Source organism: Acomys minous (assembly GCF_964271855.1).
Source record: "Acomys minous genome assembly, chromosome: 14".
Taxonomy (NCBI): domain Eukaryota; kingdom Metazoa; phylum Chordata; class Mammalia; order Rodentia; family Muridae; genus Acomys; species Acomys minous.
The window spans coordinates 65,381,317-65,402,781 of record NC_140496.1 but is presented as its reverse complement, the minus strand read 5'-3'; the positions used below and the strand labels follow the sequence as shown (position 1 = coordinate 65,402,781).

Genomic DNA, 21,465 nt, shown 5'->3' with positions numbered 1-21,465 from the left:
TGATTGTATGGTGCCAACATGTGAACCCAGAGCAACTCCCTCCAGCGTTTTCTTTTAGTCTACATCTTTCTCACTGAGGTTCTGTGGCACTTCTTGTGGGTTTGCTTGTGACACTCTGGGAGCACCATGGGCTGGATGCTTTCTTCCTGAAGTCTTTCACACCTGCCCAGTGAGCATTCTAGAGCCTCAGCTGGGACTCACAGTCAAGCTAAACCTCCATGTGGAACTCCTTCAGTGCTTCGCAGTGACAGGAGCAAAGAGAGGTCCTTTTGAACACTTCCCTCCGAAGCTCACTTTCTACAGTCCCCCCGCGTTGTCTAGAGAGGGCAACCCCCCAAAATATCACAAAATAATTTTAGACAAACACATACATGTACTACTCTTACAGGCCAGGAGAATGGCTGGTAAAACGTATGGAAGATCCTTCCTGCAGTGCAAAGCTACACTGTCCTGAACGGCAGCTCTCTGCCCCCCGTATCCCCCACCCCCGCCCTTCCCATCCCCCACCCCACCCCATGTGGCAGGTCTGAATAGAGATTTGCCAGGGATGTTGGCTTAGAAGGAAAAGAAAAAGGAAAAAAAAAAAAGCAAACTATCTCAGTAATCTTTCATATCGCTAACATGTTGAAATGATAATATTTTGGACATGGATAGATAATTCTACCATAAAGATGTGTTTCACCTATTTTATAATGTAGCTGACAGAATAACTTAAATTGCGCAGATGCCCCCTGTATTGCTGGCCCCAGGACTGCTTCTCTGTCCCATTCCTGGATTGCCTACACAGAACATCCTCTAGTCGCCTTTCATATGCATATGAATTTGATTATCCCAGTTGAAAGAGGTTCCTCTGAATGGGTCAATTGGGAAAAGGCACTTGCAGATTTCTGGTGAGAAATTCTGAAGGAGACACTCACAATTCCGTTCTAGGATGTCTTTGAAGTCCACCGTGTAGGACACCCACTGGCGGCTGATGAAGGACTCCGTGAACCCCCAGATGCTGATGTTCATGGACCTGGCTCCAGGCTCTGAAGCGAGCCCGGTGAAGTAGACGGCCTCCTGCGTGAACATGTAGCTTTGCCAGCACTGGCCTTCATCTGTGGAGAACCTGAAAGCAGAGTTGGGGGGATCATGACGGAGGACCAGCATGTGCTGGGGGCATCAGGAACGCAACCTAGGTGTTTCATCTCCAGCCAGAGGAAACCCTTGTAAGTAGAGGATGACTTACAGTCTGACAACTACTTTAATTTCCAGGATCTCTAGTAAACAGGGTATGAGAAAGGATTCATTCATAGAACGCATGGGAGAAAAGACCTCTTTCAAAGGAAAAGAGAGTAGTGAACCAGGTAAAAACAAGTTTCTAAATTAATAGAAACTTAGATCAAATGGAAATATGTCACATTATTTTATAACATTTGTAATTAAGTCATTTCTAACTCAGAGTGCTTGGGTATTTCTACAGTTTTCAGGGCTGGAGAAAGAAGATCAATATTTTTCATTTGGGGGGTGTGAGTGTGTAGGGCAAGAGGACAGCTAGCCGGAGTGGGGGGGGGCTGTTTTTCCTTCCGCCTTGTGCATCCTGGGTATTGAACTCTGATCATCAGGCTTGACAGCAAACACCTTTATCTGCTTAGTCATCTTGCTGGCCCCAAAAAAATAGTTTTAAAAAATGATAAAATACATAGCTAGGAGGAGTCAGAGGGAGAAGCAGGGTCATCTAATCTGGCTTGCTCTAAGTACACTCCCTGTGAGAGCCTTTCCAGAGTCTGCAGAATCTAATAATGCAAATCAGGGTCCATGGCTCTCCCTGCAGTAAGCCAAGAGCTTCCCCACCACTGCCCTGTACGCAGAGAATGTGCAATGTGCGGGGGAGTTGAGAGCATGCATACTTAATCACATTGATAGGACGGTTGCTGTGCTCGATGGCCACAATGATGCCTCCCGAGTCCAGGATGGTATAATAATGTGGTCCTTCCAGCATCTTTGCCCAGGAGTAACCCCCATCATCTGAGATGTACACATCTGGGACCATCACCGAGATGGCATCGCCCACACTACCTGCAAAGTAATTGACCATTAGAATGCATTAGCAACGCAGCAGAGAGGACTTACGGACAAAAGAAAACTTTCGAATGTACTGTATTTTTCACTAGGCCTGTTGCTGTAAAATGAAGGCTATCAAAGCTTGGGTGTTGTTCTTACCAGTGAGAGTCTATTAAAAACCCAAAGCTTTGTATGCTACAGGAAATTCTGTCCAAGGACCATGTTCTAGTAATCTTCGGCTGCACATGTGAGACAGCCTAGCATTGTCTCAGGGAATCTCAAGTTGAGTGGCTGCCCAGGTCAGATTGGCCTACCCCCACAATTGTGAGAAACTGTCCTGATTAATGATTGATGAGGGAGGGGCCAGCCCACTGTGGGCAGGATCAGTCCTCTGGGAAGGTAGTTTTGAGTTGTATAAGAAAGTGAGCTGAGAGGGAAGCCAGGGAAAAAAAACCAACAAACAGGCTCCTCCATGGTCCCTGCCCTGACTTTCCTTAGTGATGCACTGTGTGACCTGAAGTATAAGATGAAATAAATCCTGTCCTCCTCAAGCTGTGTTTGGTCACAGTGGGTTATCACAGCCAGCAACAGAAAGGTAACTGGAACAAAACACAAAAGCCACCTACAGTGGGGTTGCAGGGGTGAGGGGTGGGGGTGAGGGGGAAGGGGGGAGGTGCGCAAGGGCGGCACTGTCTCCCTGTGATTCTAGGTAGCTTCTGTCCACAACGGTGAGAGGTGGGGCTCCTTACCATGAGCGATGACTATGCCCACGGCATTGGGCTCTGACAGCGGGACCATCGGGACATTTAGCTTCTGGGAGATGCTGTAAGAAGCATGAATATGAAGGCTGCACTGTGAAAAGAAACCAAAGCTCAGGTTAAAACCCAAGGCGTGACGTCTTTACTCATTTCACAGAGCCTCCCAATAAAACTTGGACTTTAACTCAAACCTCAGTGGGATGACGTTTAAAAAAGAAAAGACTGTGGTAAAGTTCATTTTGTAAAATGTCCTATGTGGCTTTTTAAGCATAGTGTTGAGCATATTCTCACTTAGTCACCTCTTCTCATCTTGTAAAACCAAAACCAGCACTTTAAAAGCAACTTCTGTCTCCTTATAGCCCGAGAAGCCACTATTCTGCTCTGTCTCTCTAGCTCTGACTACTCTAGGGTCCCTCTTAGAAATGAAATCACAGAGAATTATAAAAACCATCATTTTGATAAATGTATGTGTAAAAAATTAAAAAAAAATGTTTAATTAAAAAAAAAAAAGAAAAGGCCATCATTCTGTAATGGGCTCATTTTACCCCCAACAGTATCCTCAGGGTTGACCTATATTATAGCATTTGTCAGAATTCCCTTCCTTTATAAGGCTAAGTAATACTCCATTTTGGGTGGGGGTGGGGGTGGAGAAGTGTATATTATATTTTCTTAACCCATTCAACTATTGATGAAGTTGCTTCCACTTCCTTGGCTACTGTAAATACTGTCGGTCCACACATTGAACCAACAGTTTTACACATATTAGGCAAGCTCTCTACAACTGAGACACATCCCTAATCCTTATCTTAACACTTTTATTTTGATATTAGGCCTTATTCAATTACCTAGCTGGCTGACAATTCCCCTGTCTCAACCTCAGAGGCTGGGATGACAGACACATAAGCCCATGCGCTGGCTCAATTCTTTTTTATATGAACCCAGCGTGGAGATGATGTGCAGGTTAATGCTTCACTGGGCCCAGACACAGAAGTCCTCAGTACACTAGCACCTGAATTCAACAGCATAGTGCCATTCCCCATGGTCAAGTAGCAGTCATCCCTGGAATGGCAGGATGGCTCAGTGATATGCAAATCAGCTTATATGATAGACCACATTAGAAGGATGAAGATAAAAGAATCTGCCTAGATGCAGATATGTTTGATAAATAAAATCCAATGTCATTTGTAATAAAAATTCTCAACAGATTAGGTTGGGAATGTAATGCCACATAATAAAGGCTACAGGCAACATTATATTAAAATATTAAAAACTGAATGCATTTCCTATATGATTAGAAATGAGACAAAGGTGCTTTGTCTCCACTTTTGTTCAGTACTGTGGTAGAAGTCCTGGCTAGAACAATGACAATAATAGTTTCTCAAAACCTAGAAAAAAGGATTTCAGATATTTATCCCATACAGAATGGATGATGTTTGAGAAAGAGATATTAATCTTGATTTGAACATTATACAATGTTTACATATGTTAAAATACTACACGTTTTTTAAAAAAAATCTAACTTTTTTTGATATATGTGTCTGAAAACAACTTTTAAAAATGAATTACTTAGCTAAGAACAGGCTTGGTCAAGGAAGGGAATGATTCGTGTGGTAGAACTACAAGTCACTGTGAAAGAAGACGCAGATGCAAACAGGCAGGAAGGAACTCTAAGACTACAAAAGTGTCTATACTCCCCAAAGGGAGCCACAGACTTCACCTGCCGCTGCGATGGGCTGGGCATGCTAAGCTGAGAGTTTAAAGTGAGACTAGGCTAGAAGAGCAAGACCCTGTCTCAAAATATCAAAACAAAATGGGGGGGAAAAAGACAAAAAATTTTGATGCCATTTTCCCAGGAAATGGTGAGAAAATCCTAAAATTTATATGGAACCCTCAGAGACTGAGAAATACCAAAGTAAGCGAATAAAAAGGAACAAGGAGGAAGCAGGTCTCACTATCTGGCTTTACAGTGTGCAGCGAAGCTACAGTCACCCAAACATCGTTATGTTGCCATAAGAGCAAACATACAGGCCAATGAAACAGACAGAAATCCATGCATGTATGGCCAATTAATATTTGACAAAGGTATCAAGAGCACGTGAGAAAATGACAGCTCCGATAAATGCTGCGGGAGAACCTAGATATCTACATGCAAAACAAGGATTTGAATTCTGACTTCATATTGTTTACAAAAATGCATTCTAAGTTAGACTTGAATGTAAGACTAGAAACTAAAATACTGTCAGAAAACATGGGGAAAAGCTTCTTGACATAGTGTATGCAATAACCCTGGATATGACCCTGAGAACACACACGGCAAAAAACAAAAATGTACAAGTGGAATCACATTAAACTAAAGTGCTTTCACAGAAGAAACAACAGCCAACAGTTACCTGCAGACTACACGTGGTTCAAGGGTGAATTGACTGTCTACAGAACAGACACCTGCAGGCTGTACACGGCACAAGGGTGAATTGACTGACTACAGAACAGACACCTGCAGGCTGCACACGGCACAAGGGTGAATTGACTGTCTACAGAACAGACACCTGCAGGCTGCACATAGCACAAGGGTGAATTGACTGACTACAGAACAGACACCTGCAGGGTGCACACGGCACAAGGGTGAATTGACTGTCTACAGAACAGACACCTGCAGGGTGCACACGGCACAAGGGTGAATTGACTGTCTACAGAACAGATAGTACGTACAGACTACATACAACACAAGAAATAAGTATTTAACTTAAAAACGGGCAATGCAGCCATTCTTCAAAGATGGCAAATAGCCAAGACGTATTTGAAGTGCTCAGCATCACTACTGTCAGGGAAATGTACATAAAAGCCACAACGCATCATCACCTCACACTACAACTTCAAAAATACAAAAGTACTAGTGCAAGTTGCAGGAAAAGGGCAACCCTGTACTCTCTCGGGGAAATGTAACTGAAGCAGCATCACACAAAACATTGTGGTGTTTCCCCTAAAAGTTAACAACAGCACTGCCAGCAAGTGTATCTATTGTCTACAGCTAAAAGAGATGGAGGTTAGAATCTCAAGGAGGTATCTACAGTCTACACCCACTGTTGTTTAATTCAAGGTATAGAACCTATGTATCGTTTTAAAAGTATCTATTTATGTTTATTTTATATACATTGGTGTGTTGTCTGCATGTATGTGTGTGTGAGGGTGTTGGGTCCCCTGGAGCTTGAGTTACAGACAGCTTTAAGCTGCTGTATGTGGGTGCTAGGAATTGGACCTGGGTCCCCTGGAAGAGCAGCCGGTGCTCTTACCTGCTGAGCCATCTCTCCAGCCCCCAATGTATGTATCTTTTGATGGATGAATGGACAGGGGGATGTTAGTCATTCTTGACAGAGGAGAGAGAGCCTGCTGTTTGAAACCACAGGAGACTACATGCTAAATAAAATAAGCCAGGCACGAAATACAAATACCACTTGATGTCACTTAAATGTGGAATCTAAAAAACACTAAAAAGCACAGAGTGGTGGCTGCCAGGGATCTGGAGGCAAGAGGAGGAGAGAAGATGTTGGCCAAAGGTTCTAACGTTTCGGTTGCATTGGACAAGTAAGTTTTGGAGAGCTAGTGAGCATCGCCGAGAGCATCCTGTACACTGTGTAACATACTTGAGATCTGCTAAGAGGATAGACCTAAATGTTCTCATCAACACAATAATAAGATAACTGAGTTAACGAATGTGTGCATTAATTAGCTTGACTGTGATCATGCATTTTACAACATATAACAGCAAAATGTCATACTATACATTATAAGTATATGCCATTTTAATTTATCAGTTATACCTTAGTAAAGCTTAGGTGAGAAAACCAAATGTCAGAATGTAGGTGAATGTGTGAAAGCAGTTTAACAGCTAGTGCCCTCTAAGAAACTCAAGTGAGCCAGGTGTGTAATGCCAGCATTTGGAAGGTGGACCCCTCAGATATGGGTATCTCTGAGCTCAAGATCAGCCTGGTCTACACAGGGCCAGCCAGAGCTGTATATGCGATCCTGTTTCAAAACCAACCAACCAACCAACCAAAAAACCCTCAAATGGTCACAATAGTAAACATAATGTTTGTGTATTTTGCTGAAAGGCAAAGCCAGCTATTAGTGGAACGAAGAAGGGATGATTCTAACTGGATGGGCACTATGGAGGGCTAGGACTAACACAGATGACAGCTGGCCAGGCTTTGAGGAGACTTGTGCAAGGACACTGAGGGGCCACAGAGGATGAGCATGCAGGGTGTGGGGGAAACAACCAGGAGTGACAGCAAAGGTGTGTTGGCGAGGAGAGGGTGGAGAGAGCCAGACAGGACACAGCCTTCACTCACCAGAGGTACAGCCTTTGCTCCGGCAAAGCAGAGCCAAGAGAAGGTTGCAAAGGGAGAGGCAGAGGAACCAGAGAGGTCAAGGGAAGAAGAAGCCAGCACTCCTGCCTTGAGAAATGGTGAGGTGGGCAGGGCAGGGCAGGGCAGGGCAGGCCCATGGCAGAGGGACAGGAAAAGTGTGAAGGAGATAGAGGCAGACGCGCAGTCAGCATGGCTACAAAGAGCGCGTGAGGTGGAGGTGTCCTCTAACTCCTGCTGTGTGAGAGCCTCACCAAACCCTCCAGGCTAGAGGCAGAGAGTGGCCCAGTGTGGAGCAGGTCTTCTCCCGGGCAGTGCCGACGCACACCTGTACCATGCTGTAAACAACTGTTCTCTGGCTCCCAGAGGACTTCTAAAGGTCTTATCCGCACCGTGCCGACCCCCAGCTAACAGCCAGCAAACCTGGCCATTCTGTCTTCACTCAGGAGTTTAACAAATGCTGGGCAGTGGTGGCACACACCTTTAATCTAGCACTCAGGAGGCAGAGTCAGGTGGATCTCTGTGAGTTCAAGGCCAATGGACAGCCATTGAAACACAGAGAAACCCTGCCTTAAAAAGCCAAAAATTAAAAAAAAACAAATAGTTGGTACTCCATCTTGCTTCTCCTTAAAAAGACAAGTAACCTATAGTGTCTTGGCTTCTCCTTATACTTTCTACTTCACAAATTCTGAGGTCATTATTTTTATTTCCAGGCCTTCCACCTTCACCTGTGCGCCCTGACAGGGAGCAAGGTTTCATTACGTAAAAGATCCGCACTGCTCAGCGCAGGGCAGACTGGCTGCTTTTCTGCACACACAGACGACGGGCAGCGCCAACAAACCTCATTCTTGTTCTTCGCAGTAGCATCACACTTGCTGTTCTCCGGCTTCCGCAGGTGCTCCCACCGTCCTCCCTGGTCAAAAGTGATCATGCTCTGAATAGAGTTATCTGGACAGGGAAAGAGTGACGTAAGCCCAGGGCACTGGAGAAAGAGTTGTGTAAGCCCAACCCACTGGAGGTCTCAATCAGCCCACCATAACTAAACTGTCTCCTGAGAACAGCATCTTTTAAAAAAAAATCTACCATCTATGTATGTATGTGTGTGTGTATGTATGCATGTATGTAGTACTTATGTGTATATGTATGTGTGTAGTATTATGTATGTATGTATGTATGTACTATCTATTTTTCACATAAATATGTTATATGAGCCGGGCGTTGTGGTGCACGCCTTTAATCCCAGCGCTGGGGAGGCAGAGACAGGTGGATCGCTGTGAGTTCGAGGCCAGCCTGGTCTACAAAGCGAGTCTAGGACAGCCAAGGCTACACCGAGAAACCCTGTCTCAAAAAACCAACAAAACAATATGTGTGTGTGTGTGTGTGTGTGTGTGTGTGTGTGTGTGTGTGTGTGTGTATTCTATATCAGCACATTTCCCTTTTCCCACCCCCTCCCACTCCACTTTGACTCTGGAGCCCACACGCTCTTACCACCTTACACAATGGCTCAGCACTGGCGGACAACAGGCCTGAGGAAGGGGTACCACTCGAACAGGATGTCCCAGCTAACTCCAGAAACCATTGGGAACTTCTAGTACTGAAAAACCCTGAAACTTTCTTTTGTGCTGTAGTTTCAGTTCCTTCCTCCTCACTACTGGCCAGGCGTTCAGGGTTTGGTTGCCAGGCTTGGAGGCCGGTGAGAGAAGTTAGGTCACCAGGGCTGTGTCCTTGAAGGGACATCAGGGCCTTGGTCCCTTTCTCTTCCTATGTCTGAGGTGACGTGTCTCATTTACTCTGTACTTCTACCATGATGTGTGCCACAGAAGCAAACACAGTGGGGATAACTGGCCACAGGCGGAAACCTCTCAAACTGTGAGCTAAAATGAATTTGCAGCCAGGAGGTAGTGACACACGCCTTTATTTAGTCCCAGCACTCAGAAGGCAGAGGCAGGCAGATCTCTGTGAGTTCAAGGCTAGCCTGGTCTACAAAGTGAGTTCCAGGATAGTCAAGCCAGGGCTACAAAGAGAATTTTTTGTTGTTGTTCTTTACAAACTGACTGTCTCAGGAATTCTTAATTCTATTTTAGTAAATGAAAGCCAACACAACTCCTGATAAGTATGAAAAGGCTAAGGTTCACTCTCCTTCATTGTTTGATGCTTTGAATGAAAATCTACCAAAGGCAGGAATCCTAATATTTATTCAAAGATACGACACCAAACTTACTTTAGGGATTCTCAAGATTATTTATGTCTATGCATGGATTAATAATTTCTAACTACGGTTTTTTTTTTCCCTCACCATCTGTGATGAGAAGACACAACCAAAAGCAAGTTGGTGAGCAAAGGGCTTGTCTTACACTACCACATTGGAGTCCATCACTGAAGGAAGCCAGGGCAGAAACTCAAACAGGGCAGGAACCTGGAGGCAGGAGCTGATGCAGAGGCCATGGAGGTGTGCTGCTTACTGGCTTGCTCCCCATGGCTTGCTCAGCCTGCTTTCTTATCGAGCCCAGGACCATATTCCTAGGGGTGGCACCATTCACCATGGGCTGGGCCCTCCCATATCGATCATTAATTAACTGAAGTTCCCTCCTCTCAGATGACATCAGCTTGTATCAAATTGACATAAAACTAGCTAGTACATTATCCTCTGATGTCCTTTCTCTTTAAGAATAAAATTAAATGTCATTTATTTAATTACTTGTGTGTGTGTGTGTGTGTGTGTGTGTGTGTGTGTGTGTGTGTGTGTGTATGTGCCACAGAGTGCATGTGGTTGGAGGACAACTTTTGGGAACCTATCATACAGATCCTAGAGGTCAAACCTGGGTCATCAGGCTTAGTGGCAAGCACTTGCTGAGCCATCTTCCCAGCCCTCTTTTTTTTTTTTTTTTAAATCCCAATGTCTCCTTCCTATAGTCTATTCCTAATGACAAACTGTTGTAGGTACAGAGATAACATGCTCTGCGGCTTTAAAGAAAATCAACCAAGAAGGCAGATAAAGGAAAATTCACTTATTTAATAAACAGAAACTGGATAGCCAGGATGTAAAATCTACTGTAGGCTTCTGGGAATTAAATATATCAGTGAACAACACAGATAGGAATCCTTGTGAGGGACTGCTGAGGTGACTCATTAGGAAAAAGCACCTGCTGCACATGCCTGAGGAGCTGGGTTTGATCTCAGAAGCCACAGTGGAAGGAGAGGCCAACTCCTGAAAAGGAGCCCTCTGGTCTCCACCCAGGCACGCTGCAATGTGCACGCCCACACGCATCACCACCACCATTAGCAGCAAACGTTTATGAAACGCATATGCCATTAGGAAGAAATAAACATTAGGAACAGTGACTAAGTGACATTACCCAGAACGCATAAGTGAGTTACTCAGACCAAGTGCTGGGGAAAGAAGCCCTCTGGACACCTAAGGTGGGTTAGAAATGTGTCCAAGAAAGCAGGTCTGGGTTTAAAATAGGCTAATCTAGACAAGTCTCACTCAGTAGGTAACACAGGGGCAAAGACTGGACATCGGAGGAAATCTGTGACGGATGATGTGTGTGCCTAGTACATTTGAAGACTGGCAGAGGGAAAGTGTGAGTGCCACAGAGCAAATGAAAGAGAAAAGAGACGGAGGTGAGGTCAAGGAGGGAAAGAGGAGCCAGTGTCACCGAGGACCTCTTAAGCCATGGCAAGTTACTTATGGGAGAAAACCAGCCCTTAGCCTCCTACCAAATGTAGACACACAGAGAAGCTTTAAGGGTCTCTGTCCTTGGAAGCAGCATGTTTCCTTGCCTAGAGGCTGAGTGAAGGGGAGCCCTACAGTAGAACATATAGTCCCTACATGAAAACAGATTGCTTCAAGTTCAGGTTCATAGCTCTAGGCCTAAACCTTCAAACACAGAAGACTTACACGTTACGCTACGGCCCCCTCTCTTCCCGCCGCTGTTGCTCTGCTGTGTCCTACTTCTACTAACACTCTTTCTTTACACAACAAAGCCACAATGTCAAAGTGTGGCTTGTTGGCTCGGCAAGCACGCAGTCGGGGGAAAGGACCACCAGGCTCCGCAGGACCCCAGACCTTAGCCCCTTCAGCTGAAGGAGCCACAGCCACCCTGAGCCTCACCTTCCGAGAGCATGCTGGTTATATAGACTCCACGGAGCGAGGTCACGTTGGTGAAGTCGGTCTCGCCACCTGTGGTGGTGTAGAGATGTCGGTCCAGGGACTTGGAGTAGACAATGCCTCGATCGTCAGAGGTGAAGATTGTGCCAAAGCCGGTATCTGACATGAGCAAACAGGCAAAAACACTGAGTCTTGGAGAAAACAGAGAGACAAAGCAAAACAACCGTCTAGGCATGAATGCCTGGCCCCGCACACCCGCTAATAGCCTTCACAGTGAGACCCAGACCTGGGTGTTGGGCACAGTTTCATATACAAACCCTTCAAGTTTGACTTTAATTCTACTTAGAGGCTGGAACATGGGAGCCATTGCATTTGCTGCCTGACATAATCTGAAAAGCTCTTCCCAAGGGTATTTTGCTGGCACGCGCATGCTCTTTAGATTCCCATTGATACACTTCCAAATCTTTGCACTTTAGAATGCTTCTCAAACTGTCTTTGTTGAAGGCTCCTTTGAAAAAAATTCTAATATATCACAGACTGATGGTTTTATATAAAAAAATTATCACTGGAAAAGTAAATTAGGAAAGAGACAAAATGTCAGCCCTAACTTCCTGGGTTATTGTTTTTGTTTGTTTGTTTGTTTTTTGAGACAGAGTTTCTCTGTGTAGCCTAGGCTGTCCTGGACTCGCTTTGTAGACCAGGCTGGCTTCGAACTCACAGCAATCCACCTGCCTCTGCCTCCTGAGTGCTGGAATTAAAGGCATGTGCCACTATACCCGGCATAACTTTCTATCATGTTCAAAAGACATAAAATTGCTTTATCAAATGGCTATGAGATTCTAAACTGGGCAAAGCATTGCGTACTTGTAATCACAGATTTCAGGAGGTTAAGGAAGGAGCGTTGTGTGTTTAAAACTGTCTGGTCTACAGAAGGAGGCCATCCCTGTCTCAGTAAAATATCAAACAAACCAAAAATAGTCCCTGACTATTTCCTGTACTTACCTGGTCACAGCTTGCAACTCAGTCCCACTGAGCAGGTGACCCACAGCTGCTCTGTTTCTAAACTGCTCAGCCACCCCCACAGACTCCCGTGGGCACCAGAAAAAGCAGCCTTTTTAAAGGCGCAGCACATTAGCTCTAGGACAGCAATAAACTTCTTGGGGTAAGAGGAAAAGTTGACACATAGAAAGGAAAGCTTCTCTGAGCAGAGCCCAAAGCGTGAACCCTTACCCACTCAAGCATGGGCTGCTCAATGGCCCTTACCTCCAGGCTCATCGACATGCATGAAGACCATGTCATCATTGGCTGCTAGAATAGAGTAGAACTGCTCCTGTCCCACAGAAGGAAGCTGGGCCATGCTCCATGTGTCCCCTTGGTCTGTTGACACGTGGATTCTTCTTGTTGTATCCTAGAATAAATACACCAATGTCTGCACATCTAATCTTCTGCAAGGTGTCATGTCAAGGAACATGGGTAGAAACATTTTAAAAGTAGTTATATTAATCATTTCCTCAGTGGATACAATTGCAACAAAAGGTCCAGCTCCAATTCTCAAAGCAATTCCTACTCCCCTCAATGAAGCAGTCCAGTCTATCTTGCCTTTCTCTGCCTCCTTCATTCTGCTGTGGCCCTCCCAATGGCTGCCATCTCCTCTCCTTCAACAGAGCTGAGGATGTGACTGAGCCATCACTAGGCTGAGGGTGTGACTGACTGAGCCATCACTAGGCTGAGGGTGTGACTGACTGAGCCATCACTAGGCTGAGGGTGTGACTGACTGAGCCATCACTAGGCTGAGGGTGTGACTGACTGAGCCATCACTAGGCTGAGGGTGTGACTGACTGAGCCATCACTAGGCTGAGGGTGTGACTGACTGAGCTATCACTAGGCTGGCTTTGCACTGTTTGCACATACTTGCTTGAAAGTCTCAAAATGACGACTACCACTTAAATGTTCCGTGTCTTTGAGATATAGTCCTGGCTTTAGATAATTGATCCAAAGAATTAGATAACCGATGGTCTAAAAGATGAAGATGAAATTCATGTTGGGAGACTGCAGGAGAGTCAAGATGAGAAATGCTTCTAAGGAATTCTCTCCATAGCCATAATGAAGGAAACCATGCATGGGCTAGAAAAAGACCAAAGAGTCCAAAATTCCTACAAGGACATTGGTCGGCAAGTATGTGGCTGGTAAAGGGGTCTGCTGAGAAGGCAAGTAAATCATGGTCTGAAGATTTGTTTAAAACAGGTACTATAGGTCAGCAGGGGTAGCCCAGTGGCAGTGGCCGTTCCATTCTTCTCCTTCCCCGGTTCCCTCTTTTAACTACTCCAGTGAGATTGATTCTATCAAGGGCACCAACAACCCGCTCTCCAGCCCAACGGGTAATTCTCAGAGTTCAAATACCTCAACATCTCACTTGAGTTTGCCAGACTGACCACCGCTGCCTCTGGAAACACGGTCTTCGCTTGACTCTGTAGCAGCATGGTGTCCTGACCCCGCCCCCCCCCCTTCCTCCCACCCAGGCTTCGCAGCTAGATTCTTCTTTTCCTTGCAGCCTTCAGCGGCGAGCTGTCTCAGGGCTCGCTCAAGCCCCCCATCTCTTCTCTGCCTACACATTCTTCAGAAGAACGCATCCAGTCACGTGGCTCTAAATACCATGTAATTTTGAGAGATTCATATATACGAACACCGACTTGACATTTCCTCTTAGACAATAGGCATTTCATATCCAACATATTGAATTCTTGGTTTTTCTCCCACAAATCTGTTCCTCCTATACCCTTTACTATGGTGGAAAACAGCACTGCCATTTATTCAGCTGCTTGTGCCAAAGACTTGAAAGTTTCTTCTGGTTTTTTGTTTTGTTTTGTTTTTGAGACAGGGTTTCTCTGTGTAGCCCTGGCTGTCCTGGACTTGATTTGTAAACCAAGCTACCTTGACTTCGCAGAGATCCGCCGGCCTTTCCTCCTGAGTGCTGCAATTACAGGCATGCGCCACTGAGCCTGGATGACTTGAAAGTTTCCTGTGGTCTCACTTTTTTTCATCTCACAAGGGACATCTAAGGCACCAACTCACCCAATTGGCAATATATCCAAACACACACATAACAATCTCACCAGTTCTCCCGTCACCCACTTTTTTGTTTGTTTTTTTGAGACAGGGTTTCTCTGTGTAGCCTTGGCTGTCTTGGACTCGCTTTGTAGACCAGGCTGGCCTCGAACTCAGAGACATCCGCCTGCCTCTGCCTCCCGAGTGCTGGGATTAAAGGTGTGCGCCACCACCACTGGCTCCAGCTCCCATCTCCTTTGGCCCCTGGACACTGGACAGCCTTCTCTCAGGCACACCCTTTCTGCTACAGTGGGGACAGATCCTAATACAGCCCAGCTGCTTCAGCCTCTAACTCCATTCCAGCCCTCCCCCTCGCCCCCCCCCACTCCTGCTCTCCAGTGCTCTAACCACATTGCCACTCTCCTTGTCCTCAGGCGGCCTGTGGGTTTGTCTCTGTCCTTGCTGATTCCACAATTGCTTTTGCCCCAGATGGTCACACAGCTGTGCCTCCTCAGGTCACCTAGGTCACCTAGATCTCACACAAGCACAGGGCCGGAGTAGTGCTGACAGTTCCTGGTGCTCCCCTCCCTCCACGGAGCTTTAGGGGTGGGCTTTGAGGTTTTTCAGAAGCTCAGGCCAGGCCAGATGTCTCTCTATCTCTGTCTCTCTCTGTGTCTCTGTGTCTCTGTGTCTGTGTCTGTCAGTCTGTCAGTCTGTCTGTCTGTCTCTCTCTCTCTTTCTCTCCCTCTCTCTCCCGCTGCCTACCAATCCAGATGTGGAACTCTTGGCTCCTTCTCCAGCATGCCTGTGTGCTGCCAAGCTTCCCACCATGACGATAATGGATTAAACTTCTGAACTGTAAAGCAGCCCCAACTTTATAAGGGTTGCCTATAAAGGTGTCTCTTTACAGCTGTAGACCACTGACTAGAGATGCTTGCTTAGCAGGGTCTTCCCCACATGAATGCAAGCCCAGAGAGCAGGATATGAGTCAATATATTCACTGCTATCTTCTGGCATCTAGACTCGTACCCAGCATGTAATGGACAGTCAACTAGTACTATATATTTTATAATGATTATAGGATAATGTGCAAATGTGTAACTTTCTTTTCCTTCCAGATATTCATGTCCAGGTAAAGCCTACACTGGGCCACCAAGCTTGATAGCATAGGCTTGATTCCTTGGATCTCTGCAGCATATGGAAAGAACGGACTCCTGAAAACTGCCCTCTGACCTCCACCCCTGCCCTCTGACCTCCACCCCTGCCCTCTGACCTCCACCCCTGCCCTCTGACCTCCACCCCTGCCCTCTGACCTCCACAGGGTGTGTGTGTGTGTGCCCAACACACATGTCATACGCAGACAGAGTAAATAAATAAAGGTAAACATTTAAAACTATTTGCAGGAGGACAAGAAACGCTATCAGGGCTACACAGTGAACGAGATCCACACGGTGGTGTGTATCGGCAGGGGCATCAGACTCCTCACCTTATCAGCCATCACAGAGGCAAAAAGAAAACGGCCCCCAAGACCAAACGAGTAGATTTTCACACCAATGGTTTTGAAGGTTTTCCCCAAGTCGGAAGTTCTCCACAATTCCAGGGCACCAAGATCAGCTTCTTAAACAAGACAAAATATCGATTAAAATTGCACTTCCTGGTGAGTCTTGTTTACACAGCTGCTCTGGAACTGCTCTTATTATAATACAAAAAAAAAAAGTATTTTAAATCCAGTGTGTGTTGATCAAGTGACAGCATAGATGTAGCATGGCATCACATGCAGAGAACTTGTGATTGCATTTTATTTATGTGAGGTTTTCTGAGTTTTCATGACTCAAATACAGTGTTGTATAAATAACACAGTGGCAATTTGTTCGTACTCCCTTGGTGGCACACTTTAAAATGATTGTCTTCTGTTTTAAATGATCTTGTTTTCTTGCTTATCCTCTAACGCCCCTACATTATTGCTCCATGAAAGCACGCCCTGGCTGTTGTGTTCTATCCTTAGACTAGTGTTTAGCCTACAGCAAGAACTCAGGTATTTGTTGCATGGATAAAAGAAGGCTTTTGCTTTCTGCTTGGAAACTGTAGCATGGACTGGGAGGACAACAGTTCGGCCAACATGAAAACAATCCATCTTTTGGAGGATTCACTGTGCAATGTCAGTTTCCTATTGTTTATAGCCTAGTGTTTGTTTTATCTACATGGCTGTTATGGTTTAGATATGAAATGTCCCCCACAGGCTCATGTGTTTAAACGCCTGGTGCTGTTTGGGGAGTTGTGGAATCTTTGGGTCACAGATGGCAGGACTTGAAGGTGGAATTCACTTCTGATCCGGGTACAAGCTGCTTCCTGGTCTCCTAAGATATCAACAAACAGTGGCTGTGATGCAGGGCTGTTCCAGTTGCTGTGTTCTCCTGATCGCCGTGGACTCTACCCTAGAAACTATAAAGGAGAGTCAGCCTTCCTTATCCTCGTCATGCTGCAAACTCCCACTGCCTTGGAAAGAGCTGTTTCAGCCATCATCTTCCTTGCTACGATGGACTGTGCCCTCTAAACTGTGAGCCAAAGTGACCTTTTCCCTTAAGTTGCTCCTGTCAATGTTTTGTCAAAGCGGTGGTTTAAGAAAGCCCCTGTAGGGGCTGGAGAGATGGCTCAGAGGTTAAGCGCACTGACTGCTCCTCCAGAGGTCCTGAGTTCAATTCCCAGCAACCACATGGTGGCTCACAGCCACCTATAATGTGATCTAATGCCCTCTTCTGGCCTGCAGGTGTACAGGCAGAGCACTGTATACATAATAATAAATAAATCTTCTAAAAAAAAAAAAGAAAGAAAGCCCCTGTAGGCTCATATATTTGAATGCTTAGTCATCAGGGAGTGGCACTACTTGAGAAGGATTAGAAGGTGTGGCCTTGTTGAAGGAAGTGTGTCACTTGGGGGTAGGATTTGAGGTTTCCGAAGCTCAAGCCAGGCTGGATGTCATTCCGCCTGTGGATTTGGACGTAGAACTCTCAGTTACTTCTTCAGCACCATGTGTGCCTGCATGCCGCCAAGCTTGCGCCATGATGTTAATGGACTAAACCTCTGAACTGCAAGCAAGCCCCAATTAAATGCTTTCTTTTGTAAGAGCTGCCATAGTCATGGTGTCTCTTCACAGCAATGGAACAATGACTAAGACAGTCAGTGATGAGAAAATTAGTACCAAAATTTGGTATCAACGAGTGCACTTTAGTGGTAGTCTGACCATGTGACTTTCAGAACTGGCTAGTTCAAGGAATGTGCAAGAGTTTGGAGCTAGGGTATAGATAGATACCAGAATGCTATAAGCACAACTCAATGGGCCATTCTAGTGGGAGCTCTTGGAGACGAGAATTCTGAGAGAAATGTTGATGTGAAGGCCAGACTCGAGATCTCTGTTGGGAACTGGGTTAGAGAGCTTCATGTTACATTCTGGTAAAGAATCTAGCTGTAATCTGCCTGTGATTGGAAATTTAAAAAAAATTTTTTTTAAATTTAATTAATGATTTGAAATTTTGAGTAAGGCTCAACTGAAAACTAAGGGACTAATTTAGTTGGTGAAGATCGACAGGCAGCTTAATATTTAGATTGTGCTCTGTGACTACTCCCTTTGTGTGTAGTCAGGTTTACAGTGAGAACTCTAGGGAACAGTGGAAAGGGATGTGAAAAATGTTCAGTTTGCTAAAGAAAGGAACATGATCAAGTTTAAGGCTGCAGGAAAGGCAGATGAGACAAAGTGGTTGTAATTGTTAGAGACTGGTGGCGAAGCCATAAAAGTGAAGCCAAACACTTTTCACTGGGGCAGTAGGAAAGGCCCATGAGGGAAGACCCCACCCAATGGAGGCTCTAGGGCAAAACCCACAAAATCACTTTCAAACTTTCCTGGACATCCTGGGGAAAAAATAGGACCCCCCGGTCCAACTGCAGGCTCTTAGAGGCCACTGCAGCTGTTGTCCACGTGGGAAAGGTAGATACATCTCTAGATAGCTACAGATTGTCAGCATCGTCCATGGGGTGGTTTCAGTAAGCAGAGTGCAAGAGTGATAGGTCATCAAGATATGTCTCATAAAAGAGCCCATGAGGCCAGGCAACGTTAGCTGGGTTTGGAGGCTCTGCAGGGAGACCCTTAGGGACCAATGCATGAAGCTGTGATAGAGCCCAGGATGTTGGAAATACTGGGAATATAGACACATACTGAGGAAGGTTGGAGGCCCCAAAGGAGCTGTCCCAATAAAGAGGCCACATGGACCACAGATAACAAGAGCTGAGAGGTCACTGAAGCTCCAATGATGCTACCATGATGCCCACACATGGGCATGGGGCTCCAGAGTCGGCTTCTCCGATGGTGCAGTCCTTTGCCCCATCTCTCCATGCTGTCCTGCTATTGCTCCCTTAAAAGTTATGTATGCCCTTATATTGGCAACATGCAACTTGAGTTTTGATTTTAAAGCACTCACAGTTAAGAGACTTACTTGGGTCTCAGAATATACACGGGATTTCTGAGAAGTATTGAGACCATTAAAGACAACGGTAACTTTTGATGTTGGACTGAATGTATTTTGTATTATACAATGACAGTGTGCCAACAGTGGCCAAGGGTGGAATGCTACAGTCTAAATGTGAAGTGTCCCCCACAGACTCAGATGTTTGAATACGTGGACCCTAGCTGGTGGTGCTGCTCTGAGAGGGTGTGGAACCTTTAAGAGTGTGGCCTGGTTAGCAGAAATGGGTTGACCTGCGCTTTCTCCTTCCTGACACACCAAGATGTGTACAAGTCAGACAGTAGGACTGCACTGCCATGGACAAAGCTGCCTCAGCCACCATGACCTCTCCACCACGATGGACTGTGCCCTCTAAAAACTGTGAGCCAAAGCAACCTCTCCTCCGTTAAGTTGCATCTGTCAGGTATTTGGTCACAATAATGAGAAAAGCCACACACACAATTTCTAAAATCAACTATATCATCTTCCTATATATTGACATTTTTATTGACCTGGGCATGATGAAGGAATTTAGTTGTACTTTGAATATTTTAAAAGTAATTAACAACTTTGAATTTTCTGTAGCTATTGAGTTTTCAGGGGAATGAGAAAATCATTTGTTTCTACCACACACAACCCAGAATGTTCTACCCTGAATGGACAGCAGGACACTCTTTTCTGGGACTACAATATACTTACTGCAGGAGCCATTCACATAGGTGGTAAAGAAGATGATGTTGTCTGATCCCCTATAAAGAGGCAAAGACAGAGATAAGAAATGGATCAAGGCTACTAAAAGACTGTGTTAGCCTAGTCACAAAGCCCCTGGCCTGTGTGTGTGACAAGACCCATCCACTGGAAATGCCTGGCATGCCACATGTTTAGTCAGGCCTATAGCAAGAACTCAACAGGTGAAGTGGAGAGCTGGGCTCTGGTGTTGGTTGTGCAGCCCACAGCCTGGGCCCCTTGGTCTCCTCCAGTCCTCCACACCATTGTGAGAGCTCCTCCAGTCACACTGATCTACTCACACTCCAAATCTGCCTCTGGGTCATACCATTTCCTCCCAGTGAGATGCGTCTCTCTTGTGTCACTAAGTCATAACCTCACAGTCTCTCAGCATGAACTTATAAGCAAGCCCTCCTATGAGGCTCTCCTGGTCACTCTCACTGAAGCCTTTTTCCCCTGCAAAATGCTAGAGCAGTGGATTCTCGACAAGGGACGTTCCACCTCCCAGGGAACACTTGAAAGTGTCTGAAGACATTTTTGGCTGCCACAGTTGAGGTGGGGAGAGGAGAAGGCAGGACTTACTGCCGGCATCTGGTGGGTTCGGCCAGGATGCTTCTAAACATCTTCAAGTACACAGAGCAGCTCATTCAATCATCACTCACCCAACCCAATATAGCGCTGGTAATGAAGGCAAGAATCCTTGTTCAAATGACTCTGCGGCCCAACAGGCCCACAGGTAAGATGCCAGCCTGTGAGAGGCCCAGTGCTAGAACACTGCACCGACTACACCAACCAACTGCCAGTCACTTGTCACCTAGTCTGTCCTCATTGCACAGTGTGTGCCACATCGCACCTGCCACGCTGACTGGCATCCTCAGGTCGGCTGCTACGTTTTAGGCTTTGTGGTTTTGCATCTGAAGTTAGCTCGGTGCTTTTTATGAGCTAAATAATTTAGTCCTTTGGTCTCAAATAGACAACTAGGTCAGAGGTTGAATTATTTAAGATGAAACCTGGAAAGGCAATTTGCAGGGAATGGGATTTGGACCCTGATGGCACTTAGAGATGACATTAGATAAAGGTCCGGGGTTTGAGCATGCTTTTTCGGAACTGTGAATTCCTAGAGACCAAAGATCTCAAAGGTGAGTTACCTGCATCAGTAGACTAGCTACCTTGAATTTAAAGCTGAGCAATTAAATGCCCTGCAAAACTAAAATACCAGGGCTAGAAGGATGGCTCTGCTGTGAAGAGCACTTGTTGCTCTTGCAGAGGACCTGGGTTCAATTCCCAGCACCCACACGATGGCTCACAACTGTCTGTAACTTCAAAGGATCTGATGTCTCTTCTGACCCCATGAGTACCTCATGAATATGGTGTGCACATATAACCATAGGCAAAACTCTCATAGGAAAAAAAATTAAGGTAAAAAACCTTGTGTAAAGCTAGGCGTGATGGCATGTACTTTTGATTTCAGTACTCAGGAGGCAGAGGCGGATGGATCTCTGTGAGTTTGAGGCCAGCCTGGTTTATATAGCAAGTTCTAGGACAGCCAGGGCTATACAGAGAGACCCCATCTCAAATGAAACACCACATAGACACAACAAAGAAACTGTGTGTGTTGTGTGTGGGGGGGTGTTTCAAGACAGGGTTTTTCTGTGTAGCCTTGGCTGTCCTGGACTCACTTTGTAGACCAGGCTAGCCTCGAACTCAGAGATCCGCCTGCCTGCCTCTGCTTCCCCAAGTGCTGGGATAAAAGGCATGCACCGCCACAGCCAGTGATCTTTATTGTTTTTAAAGACTGAGACTACCATACCTTAAACATTTTGTTTTTATTTTATTTGATAGGAGTTGATATGCTGCTGGGCATGTTGGTACACAGCCACGCTCTAAAATGCTCATTTAGTGAGTGACTCTGAAAAAGGTCCACC

The 21,465-nt window shown here is 45.7% G+C and overlaps 1 protein-coding gene across 4 annotated transcripts in view; it reads right to left on the bottom strand.

Annotated features, from left to right (window-relative positions):
- Positions 1–21,465, bottom strand: part of SORT1 (sortilin 1) — a 76,804-nt gene that overhangs the window by 11,816 nt on the left and 43,523 nt on the right. For 2 of the 4 annotated variants that reach the window (XM_084755758.1, XM_084755760.1), the window contains exons 7-14: positions 19,514–19,563; positions 15,805–15,932; positions 12,537–12,681; positions 11,277–11,432; positions 8,004–8,110; positions 2,793–2,895; positions 1,890–2,058; positions 918–1,108 (exon numbers count right to left, since the gene is read on the bottom strand). In XM_084755758.1, coding sequence (XP_084611884.1) covers positions 918–1,108; positions 1,890–2,058; positions 2,793–2,895; positions 8,004–8,110; positions 11,277–11,432; positions 12,537–12,681; positions 15,805–15,932; positions 19,514–19,563 — 1,049 coding nt within the window. Of the gene's footprint in view, positions 1–917; positions 1,109–1,889; positions 2,059–2,792; positions 2,896–8,003; positions 8,111–11,276; positions 11,433–12,536; positions 12,682–15,804; positions 15,936–19,513; positions 19,564–21,465 lie in introns of all 4 variants that reach the window. The other 2 variants (XM_084755759.1, XM_084755761.1) reach the window with 1 other exon arrangement.